The sequence below is a fragment of the Lampetra planeri genome, chromosome 4 (assembly GCF_965212315.1).
Source record: "Lampetra planeri chromosome 4, kcLamPlan1.2.h2, whole genome shotgun sequence".
NCBI classification, from domain to species: Eukaryota; Metazoa; Chordata; class Hyperoartia; order Petromyzontiformes; family Petromyzontidae; genus Lampetra; species Lampetra planeri.
The window spans coordinates 1,911,881-1,922,925 of NC_136110.1; the positions used below are offsets into that span (position 1 = coordinate 1,911,881).

At 49.3% G+C, this 11,045-nt stretch overlaps 1 protein-coding gene across 3 annotated transcripts; it reads left to right on the forward strand.

The window, feature by feature from the left end:
- The first annotated feature begins 95 nt into the window (after positions 1-95).
- On the forward strand, positions 96-8,075 carry LOC144717559 (oxaloacetate tautomerase fahd2, mitochondrial-like). 3 transcript variants are annotated; one of them, XM_078592968.1, is made up of 8 exons: positions 96-184; positions 683-897; positions 2,534-2,750; positions 3,329-3,388; positions 4,415-4,577; positions 5,298-5,406; positions 6,213-6,300; positions 7,107-8,075. In XM_078592968.1, the coding sequence occupies exons 2-8, from the start codon at positions 731-733 to the stop codon at positions 7,167-7,169; spliced, it is 867 nt and encodes a 288-aa protein (XP_078449094.1). In that variant the 5' UTR covers positions 96-184; positions 683-730; the 3' UTR covers positions 7,170-8,075. The 3 variants fall into 3 exon arrangements, with proteins under 3 accessions (XP_078449094.1, XP_078449095.1, XP_078449093.1); XM_078592969.1 differs by having other exon boundaries at positions 179-273; XM_078592967.1 differs by lacking the exon at positions 96-184 and having other exon boundaries at positions 421-897.
- The last annotated feature ends 2,970 nt before the right edge of the window (positions 8,076-11,045 follow it).

Sequence of the window (11,045 nt, forward strand, 5' to 3'; positions counted from 1 at the left end):
TTGGCTAGCGCTGAGGGAGAAGGGGAAGAGTCACGTGCGCAGTGAATGAAAGGTGCTTTGTGATTCGCTAAGGTATGGGGAGGCGTGGTTATATGAAAGGAGGCTCGTGATTGGCTGATATTACGGAATAGGAGTCTCGCGCGTGACCGGAAGCGCGGCTCCGCTCACGTCGGGACGCCAGAAGGTGACGCTTCCTGTGACGGGCGGGTCACGACCTCGCTGCGTCGCCGCCCTAGGTCGACTCGGCCTTAAATGAGCTGCCCGTTACTAAATGTACTGTACACACTTAGGAGACAAAGGCGGCCGGGCGTGCGTGCTCGCTGACGGCATTTGTGCCAGAAGCCTGAAAGGCTTAGCAAGAGTGTGTGCGCGTGCATCCCTTAGGTCGACTCGGCCTTAAATACAAAACAAAATTAGCCCGCTGTGAGCATCCAGCACTGGACGGCCGGGTGTGCTTGTGCATTGGTGGTGCTGTCCGTACCTTAATAGGTGCTCGCTAACAGCACGTGCGTCTCTATAAGGACACACCTTCCGTGTGTGTGTGATGCATCTGAGTCGGGTGGCTGCACTTTGCACGCTGGCTCATCACGCGGCGAGCTCGAGGCTGCTCTGCGCACGCCTCCTGAGCAGCTGTGCCGGTCTCTTCTCCCCCTCTCACCACCGCGGCTTGCAACATCCGCAGAAGCAGCAGCAGCAGCGCCTTCGTGAGCAGTACGCACAGCGCAGAGGCATGAGGCTCGTGCGCTTCAGCGAGACGGGCGGTGATGCTTCGCCCCGCCTGGGCTTGGAGCTGGAGGCAGGGGGAGACGTGGTGGCGCTGGGAGGAAGCCACTCCCAGGGTGGGGACATGGTCGCCTTCTTGGAAGGCGGAGAGGAGGCGATGCAAGCGGCCCGCAGGTGCGCGGATGGGTGGTGGGCGATGGGCAAACACCGCCAGCCACGGGGAGAGGCGAAGCGGTGTTTGCGAGCTTCTCTCCTCTCGCCTATTCTTGTAACGTGTTCTTCTCAAGAGGTCAAATTTGGCCTTCTCGTCCACACCGTGGTTAAAACCACCACCGTCATAACCGCAGGTCGACACACTTGCTGATTGTCCAGGTCGTTTCCCTTGTACAGCTACACTCAGGAATTCACTCCCCATTGTCTCTCCCAAGTTATAACCTTGCCCGAAACGCATACATATCAAACCCTTATCAATGCCTACCTTATTACAGACGAATTCAGACCGTATTGGTCACCCCGTGCCCTTATAAATCTCATCCTACTTAGTCCCATCACAAGGGAGAAACACAAAGGACAAAACAGTTTTTTTTGCTCGTATTTAAACGGCTGTACGCCATATGGACCTGAATAATACATTTCCCTGTACAAGAATACGGGGAATAAACCGTATGGGTTGACAGCTATGAAAACGTGGCGATACAAAACCAGCGGTAAATGGATGGGCCTTTGTCCAAGACGATTGTGTAAGACGTGTCACTTTTTTTGTTACGTAACTGTTATCTACCAGCCCACTGAACTATTGGCTCTTTTTCAGAGGCCACCTGGCCACACACGATAGCTCATTGAATTGGCTTAGCACATTTGGGAATTTAGAGTAACAGCCAAAAATAGTTTATAAATGTGGAGGGGGGAAAACTGAAAATCCACGCAACCACGTGGAGAGAGAGAGATAACGCCAACTCCAAATACAAAGGAGGCATCGTCAGAGTCTGGGGTCGAACCCAGGGCCTCCTGCATAGCAGGCAAGGGAGAGATACATCTATCTCGCCCCCAACAACACGCCTCGCGCGTACGACGGTATATCGTATAGTAAGTCCTCGCTTAACGCGTGGTGTTCACACAACCCGTTTTGGCGATAACGCGGCTCTTTCATTCGGGAACACTTGGCATAATGTGGAACGTGCACCGTCGTAACGCAGAACGCAGTCGTCATAACGCGGTCTCTGAGCGGTCGATGACAAACTACTACATCATGGGACCTCCTTTGCCAGTACCAAAATATGAAAATAGGTTTTCTCCTTTTTTCTGGCAACAAAACAGGTGTTTTGATGTTAAAACACCAAACTGAAACCTTTTACAAGGAATCATGTCTGCATTAACCACAATACTTGTGGTTAGAATGCAAACAAAAAACATACTCTGATAATATATGCATTGTCTTTGAAACTGATTGGTCCACACCAGCTCTCATTACTCTGATAGTGCTTGTCTTTGTGCTGTACGCCTTTTGGCGTCCTCTGGTCTAACACCTTTTGACAAACTACTACTTTCTTGAGCCTGCGCAGCTGAGTGATACAGTACGCAGAATGATATAGTAACGCGGCGGCGTATCCTCCGTTATTAGCCCCGCCATCTCGCTGCGTGTGTGCGTAGTTGTGCATCGTATCTCTCCAAACCTTATCGTAATGCCATTATTAATGGCTAAATAGTTTTCGCAAGACGCGGCGCTATTTCGGGAACGCATATCACGCGTTAAACGAGGACTTGCGGTCTTAGCAGTAACCCGCGCGTGTTCCCTGTCCCCGCACGCCAGGTCGCTGGACCTGCGGGAGGTGGTGGTGCCCCGAAGCCGGCTGCGGCTCCACGCGCCCGTGCACCGGCCCGACAAGGTGGTGTGCGTGGGCATGAACTACCGCGACCACTGCACCGAGCAGAACGTGGCCGTGCCCAAGGAGCCGATCATCTTCAGCAAGTTCGCGAGCGCCATCACGGGGCCCTACGACGACATCGTCCACTCGGCCGAGACCAACGTCAGGCGGACGTTCGGAAACTCTCCGTTTGAGACGGGCGCCGCGCACGCGACTGTTACTCGCGCGCCGCATCTCTGTTGCGCGGTCACTGACCCAGTCGAACCTGGCTGAAGTAATTGCATGTTCTTTATTAATGAGAGGCTCCGGAAAGTAAGACACTCTTCAAACTTGTGTCCCGTGTCAACCGAGTTGTGCAAATCTACACACGCACGGCACAGCACACCTAGCGAATTATAAGCCACACCTCCCAACTTTTGTTTTAAAATACAGGGCGAGGGAGGAGGAGGGGGTGTATGTTGAACTTCTTTCGCACCGTACGTAGCCAACCGTGCTAATCGGCCGCAGAAGCGCATCTTGAAAGCGCGCGATGCAGTGACCGTCTTTTTCGATGGTTAGCCTAAAAGCCGCTGCTGCTGCTGCGAGGATGACCGGAGTTCGCGTGATGGTTGATGCTCCTTGACGAGATCAACGAGGTATTGGGAGGGAGAGGGGGGGAATGTCTTTAAAGGAACGCGCATGTAATGTGAAGGGAGGGTGCTGTAGAAACCTATTGACGCCTGCCCGCTTTGTACTCCCAGGAGCTGGACTGGGAGGTGGAGCTTGCATTTGTCATCGGGAAGCAGGGGAAGCGGATCGAGGCGAGTGCTTTTTATGTTTGGTTTGTTGTCCTTCCCCCGCACCTCCGATTAGCGCGGTTGGCTACGTGCGGTGCGAAAGAAGTTCAGCACACGTACATGCATATGTTGGATTCCCTTGTCAACATACTAAGATCACTGTAATGTAGCATGCATGAGAGGGCGCTATTGACACACGCTCGCTGCCCTTGCACAAGCAAATCTGCGTGAGCCAACTTAGCCGCGTGGCTCAGCGGTCAGGGAAAGTCGAGTAAGCCGATAGCTGCGGAGATGCCGCGTTTGAATCTGTGATTTAAAACGTTCCTCATATTATCCCAATTTCGCCACGATTGTGCTATCCGCGTTATGTCACGGGATGAGGCATCCATTCGGATCTGTCTCAGAAGAGCGCAAACGACCCTTTGTGCGAGAGAACGACCCACATAAGTAGACACCACGGCTACATCTGAGATCTCTTCCAGTGAGTCTGTTCCTCAAAGAAGGGGGCAGCACTTTCCCACCTATTCTGCCACCGGTAGTAATGTTCATTGTTTGATAGTCCGACGGATCAAAAAATAATTTCAGAGCTTGAATTTTAAGCAAATGAAGTGCATATGGAAACTTAACGCGTTTTTGTGCAGTCGTTGGTGACTGGCCGAGACGATTAACTCCCTGCACTTTGAGGACCCAGTTTAATTACTGGTGTGGTTTCCATGGTTAGGCCCGGACTGGCCTCAGGGCAGCAGTCCGAGCAAATGCTCGGTGGGCTGGTCCATTCCAAAGGCCGGTCTATTTTATTACCTCTAATGTGTATGCTTCATTGGTTATTTACGCTCTCAGTTGGCATTCAGGCCCATATTCAGCAGCCTCAAATATTATTCCTACACTGGCCCATTTGTTTTTTGCACCAGTCCAAATGGGCCAATGAGATGGCACGGAAATTTGGGCCGGTGTGTTTACAAATTCCTAGACCGATGTATTAGTCCCAATCCGTCACTGTCCATGGTGCACCATTATCATTATTAGTACGTTGGTCGTTGTTGTTGGCAGGAGGCGGCGGCGATGAGCCACGTGGCGGGGTTCACGGTGGCGCACGACGTGAGCGCGCGGGACTGGCAGATGCGACGCAACGGGCGGCAGTGGCTTCTGGGAAAGACGTTCGACTCGTTCTGCCCACTCGGCCCCGCTCTCGTCACGCCCGACGAGCTCTCTGGTACCGTTAAGACACGTCGTCGACAACAACGTGCAGTTTTGTGTTGTTGATTATTAACAAACAAAAAATGGTTTGAATTAATGCTGGTTAAACCGTTTCCCGCTCCGAGATGTCCGCAAGTTGCAGGGTGGGTCCCGTTCACCACTGAATCTCGGAACGCGCAAGCGGTTAGCGTTGATTTTTTTTAGAGAGGCGTAGTAGCGCTGTTGTTTTTAAAGATATTGTGCTGTACTCGCCACAGAGAACTTTAGCGACACGACGGCACTCTACTATAACTGACGCCAAACTGTGCCACGTGCCCTCCCGCACGGCCTTTTACTTCAGATTCCGTTCGGAATCAATTCGAATCCGTTCGGAATCGGAAGAAAAACTGATGACGTGTACATACGTATGTCATCGGAACGGGAAAAAGGTTAACTGCCAAAATATACTCTTTGGTTCTCTTGGTAAAGTCACGTAGGTATAAAATAAAATAAATCACGACGTTTCGGGCGCAACACAAGCGTCCATCATCAGGTGGGAAAGCATGGTCTGCCAAAATATGACAGGTAAGGACCATCTAAGATATGAGTCTTAGTTTGGCGCAAAGTTTCTCCAGACATATTGCCCACTTACCTATTTTGTTGCTAATATTCTCCACAAGGAAGCCAGTGATTATGTTGCGTGAGCATTAACGTGGCAGTCTGACTGCACCGAACGCTGCGGTCTTGTCGTGCCCAGACCCGCACAAGCTCGGCATCCGTTGCCGGGTCAACGGACAGCTCGTGCAGGACAGCAGCACCGAGCAGTTGATCTTCAAGACGGAGGCGCTGATTGCCTGGGTGTCTCGGTGAGTTTCCACCAAAGGCAATGATCCCCCCTGAGAGCATTAACATACTGTTGGGGCAAGTGCTGTTGGTGAGCACCTGTAGGCGAGTTGCCACAACGATCTGCACAAATAAAATGGTTAAAATCCAATACCGCATGATGGCAAAGGGCATTTGCCTTAAAAGTTTGGGAGTTCACCAACATTGATTGAAGAAAGTCCGACTGCTGATGAGGTTGTATGTTGAAACCAGTCCAGAGTTTGCTTGTACTGGATTAATGCTGCTGAAATAATTAACTGCCAGAAGGCCCGTGGGGCCGATTTGTTGAGTAAAGAATACTTGGATTTGCGTGGAGAGAAATTTATGAAAGAGAAATTACTAATCAATTTAGTTATATAAAACCTAGTTCATTGATTCACCTGCAATTAAGTGAAGTGTCATGATTCAGTCAATTCCATTTAAGAAACGAATCGATTAATTTGCGTCCTGTTCGTGTCTCATTTGTCATTCGTGTAATTTATTGTTTACGCCATTTGCCTAAATTAAAGAGCAGATCATTTTTATCGAACGTCCATAAATTAAAACGCTTACACACATAATTTGATGCATGTACACGGAGCGTTAAGAATAAATGACGAATCGATGCGTTGTTACCTGCCTTCTGGATACACATCTGCAGGATGGGACCGTTAGTTTTTGTTCGAGGTTCCATCTTACCTTCAGTACAGCATTGCATGTGTACACAGCTGGCAGTGAAGATCCCCCATTAGGTGGGTTTGGATAGCTTGCCTCTATCGCATTGCCCCCCCCTCGCTGCGCGTGTGTGCAGGTTCGTGACCTTGTACCCGGGCGACGTCTTCCTGACGGGCACTCCGCCCGGAGTGGGCGTTTTCCGCAAGCCGCCCGTCTTCCTTAAGGTAACATTCCAGCCCCCCCCCCACCCTGGGGTGCTGGCGTTGGCCTACGGAGCAACATCGAAAATATTCGGGGGGGGGGGGTAATCGATGAGAAAGAAAGTAAACTGCGGTGGGCAGAGTTGCACATGAGCTGCCAGGCGGTTGTTGGCTATGCACGTGGCCTGTAATCCAGCGGCGTGGTGGCAGCGAGGGTTGGGTGGATCATGGCACATGTTCGCATCGAGGTGCTATACCCTAGTTCGCCAGCAGAAAGCGGCACAGCATAGTGTTGCCCCCGCCCCCCCTTCCACACGTGAGTTTTCCCCACGTCTAAATGCTCATTAATTGGTGAAGAACACCGTCATATATAGAGAACTGCAGAGCTTGGTGCGGGGTCACCGTGTGGCTGCCTCCCCGCTCGTCTGTGGTTCCTCGCGACTCCGAGCCGTGCTCCCTTCTCTCCGCGAGGGCGAGTTATAACTGTGCGCTTTACAAGTTGAATTTATTTATTTAGGCAACAATGCAATGCCGAGATCCACAGAATGTTTGGAGATGTTGTTTTGTGCCGCATGTTGCTTTCATTTTATGTAGGACACTTCAACTCTGTGCGTGTAGCATCTGCTGCTCATTACGCGAACAAAGAAGTATAATCAATATCACGAGTCCCGTTTTAAATTGGTTGTGGCTTTTTTTAAACTATGGGGGCAAAGGGTATTATGCAAGGGATGATGAAACCAGAAGTATTCGTTTTTATTTTTGGTTATGTCATAATGGATTTTTTTTTACCTGAACATTACTGGATGTTTTTTTTCTTTTCGTATTTCTAGAGAGGAGACACGGTGGAGTGCGAAATTGATCAGATTGGAACCATCGCAAACAAAGTGGTGTAGCGAAGATCATCGCCCATTCGTTGCATTGCAGTTGCTTGTTTCGACCACTTAAATTGTACACAAGCCGATCTTTTTCATGCAGATTTTGATTATTGACACCACCCGTGGGACAAAAGTGCGCACGCACATCTGAGAAGACAACTTCTTGTAGCTTTTGGAATTGTCATGCACCAGGTATTATCTACGCAGGTAACCGCGCGCACACACACGTACTCCACCGAGCGTTGCCCATGTATTATTGGTCAAGACATTTGAGCGACTACTTTCGGCGGTGACATGGCCGAGTAGTCCGGTGTTTATCGCTTGTTGCATAAGCTTTCGGTTCGAGGCCAGCGGCCACCCCGGTAAACACTGCCGAGTGGACGAACGAAACGGGCGGTTCGCTTGACAGTGGCCATGTACAGCCGGCTTCACGGGCTAATCATGAAAATGCCCCCCCCCCCCCCAGCTGTTTTGGGTGAAATAATTTGTCATGGTCATCTACAGGAGAACTCTTTATCTGCGGTTATATGGGGGGGGGGACCAATATCGTATATATTATCCGTGTGGTTATCCACAATTTTATTCCCTTTAACCGTGGGGTAAAAAATAAAAAAAAATCGTGGATAACTCTGCGGGTAATATCACGAATTTGCTGTGCCGGATGGGGTGGGGGGGGGGAATCGCCGGCATTCAGAAGCTGCTTTGCTATGAGTTTAGTAAAACAGCGGATAATAAAAAGAAATAGGGCCGTGGATTACTTACCGTGGACCATATAGCTACAATAGGAATCTGTCGAATTTCTTTCCCACCGTACGTAGCCAACCGTGATAATAGGAGTCATGGGTAATAGGGCCGTGGATGAGTTTTATACCGAGACAACTGCAGACGAGACTCGTCTGTGAAACATGGCGCCTTGATGGTCACCTTGTGCCAGAGGTGGGACAAAGTCATTGTTTTGCAAGTCCAAGTCGAGTCGCAAGTCATCAAATTCATGACTCGAGTCTGACTCGAGTCCAAGTCACATGACTCGAGTCCACATCTCATAGGTGGGACAAAGTCATTGTTATGCAAGTCCAAGTCGAGTCGCAAGTCATCAAATTCATGACTCGAGTCTGACTCGAGTCCAAGTCACATGACTCGAGTCCACATCTCATAGGTGGGACAAAGTCATTGTTATGCAAGTCCAAGTCGAGTCGCAAGTCATCAAATTCATGACTCGAGTCTGACTCGAGTCCAAGTCACATGACTCGAGTCCACACCTCTGCCTTGTGCTCAAAGAATTCCGCGAGTACCAAATGTGCCAATGATCCGATTCGAAGTGCTGTTGAAGAGCCCCCATTGACTGAGATTGCCAAGGTTAGGGACTAACCCATGCATCTCCCACACAAACGAGGGTAGTAGCGCCTTTACACGATTCCGCAATGGAAACAGTGCAGAAGAGTTGAACCAATAAAGTTGGGAACACCCACCCACTGCATTTATTCCGTAGGCACAGATCGTATTCTGTAGGCACAGATCGTGTTCTGCGAACACAATACAATAAAAAAAATTATTGCATACTTTGTCGTGCCAAATGTGTTTTTATTGCTTTTATTAAAACAGCACTTGGCGATCTACATGTTATTGAGCGAGTGCATCTCTTAACACGATACGAGCGAGGTCTTTTTACAGCATGTCTGTAAATAGCGTGCACCTTGGGGACAAGTTGTACTTGGAAATGTGCTTCTCTGCCACACCTGCGCTGTTAACTTCACCCAGTCACATCGCGCATAGCCGTGGTGCAGAGATTAGGCATCGCAATGCAACGTTGAGAACACAACGCCGTTTAATTTTGGATCTTCCAAATCGGCCATGATCTGTCAACTGCTGGATGAAGACATCGCCTCAACCATCACCGTCTCTCAGCCTTGTGATGCGAGTCAAGTTCCTCCTGCAAGAGTAGATTGCAGCGTGTTCACGGCAAACGTGGGTCCCCACGTCTGATTGCCACTCTTATTAACATCCGTCTCTACCCAGCCCTCTTTATACTTTTCTTAACCCACGTGTACGTTGCTTTCGTGCATTGTTACACAATTTCACCTGTCATTCCAACTTGTCCATTGCGTTCCGATCCGTATGAGATAATTTGAACAGACCGTGTATGTGTAGAATCAGAAATACTGGAGGCACTTCTTTATATAACGAGCACCATCTGGATATGTACACACCTTACGTGGGTGCACACTATTATAATTAAGACAGTCTGTTGTCGGCGGTACTACTTAGTAAGAACAGTTGGTAGGCTGTCTTAACAGCACCGCGGGATGGTGAAGACGGAGACGACGGCGATTCCTCTTCCAGCAACAGCCCCGAGCTCACGCTCAGGGCCCCCTCTTATGCTCCCAGCGTGACCTCGCTCCGCCCCGGTCACGCCCCGCTTCTGGAACCTGCTCGCGGGTTCCCGGACTTACCGATGGGCCCCTTCTATGAACTTTCCCCTAGACGCCCCCCTCCCGTATATACTGTGGCCTGCTGACGCCAGTCCTGCCGTACACCGCAGATACCCCTTTCCACCAGCAGCCAGCGCTATACCCCTACACGTATAAAATGAACCACTTGCATCCCCGGTCATATGCGTACAACTGAAACCAATATAACTTTGGAACTCCTTGCCATTATCAAGGTGCGGAGACCTTGCTTACTCGAAGAAACGGTCTAGAATTGGCCATCCACTCCATTTCTGGCTTCCGAAGTCTACTTCGCACTGTCACTCCTCCTGGTTCTGATAACCTTGGTCAGTTCAAGACCTATGTGGTCGAAAAATACTTACTCTTAATGTTGCTGTTGATTTACAGTACAGGTAGGTAAAAGCCTTCGGGGCCTTTGCTCAGCAGCTTTGGAAAATTAACATTCCACCACCCATTGCACGTCTCCATGCAGTGAGAGGACAACACTCCATTCTTGATCTCTTCCTCCATTCCAGAATTCACTGCCTACATATGAACAGGTAATAGATGCAGCACTGCGTTTGATGTAGCTTCCTGCAACATTCAGAAAAATTATTTAAAATTTAAACATATTTAGAAAGGAATTTCTCATCCAACTTAATTTTTATTTCATCTGAACCCTCAAAACCCTGATATATTCTGAACTAGTTTTTATTGAATAGAATCCCATTCCTTTTGCATCATATCCCTGACATTCATTTGCCTGCAGGTTATATTTGGAACCTTTCTTCACAAAAGCCACCTTTGGCAGATGGAACCAATCACAAGACAATTTGCATACACTGTAATTCACTTATAGCACCGCGTGGAGAGGAGGCGGGGTGTTTGTTGAGCCAATAAACATCAACACTGCTGCAGACAGCCAGCAATTCATCTTATTTTTGGCAATATGCTCTCCTCGGGATACACCTGACAATGGAAGTGGCTGGGTTGGTATAATAAAATGGCCGTGTCACAGCACCTCGCTGGCACAAATGGCATTTTGAAATTGAAGCTCAGTTTAAAATCCACTTGCGATAAAAATCCGGATAAGACTGTGCCACATTTGTAAAATAAAAAGTGGGGTTTCCCCTAAAAAATGAGTTTGCCGTGCCACGAGATGGGACTGTTTGAACATACTTTACCATGCCGATCAGTGTGGTGCGGCAAAGTGGAGGCCCAGGGGACCGGTTTATACAACACTGTGCTATAAATGTAACTAAATTAAACAGACGCAAAAAATTTGTGATCGGGCCAAAACCACCAACTCGCTACACTTGGCCAAAATAACAGGCAACTGCATGGATTCAAAGCCATGATCGCAGTGGAGCCAAGTCCAGCATCTCTGATCTCCAAGGCCTTGCTTAAACATCATCTCGTTTTGGTAAACATTCAAGGCCACCAGCAATCAGACAGGTACACGCACAGG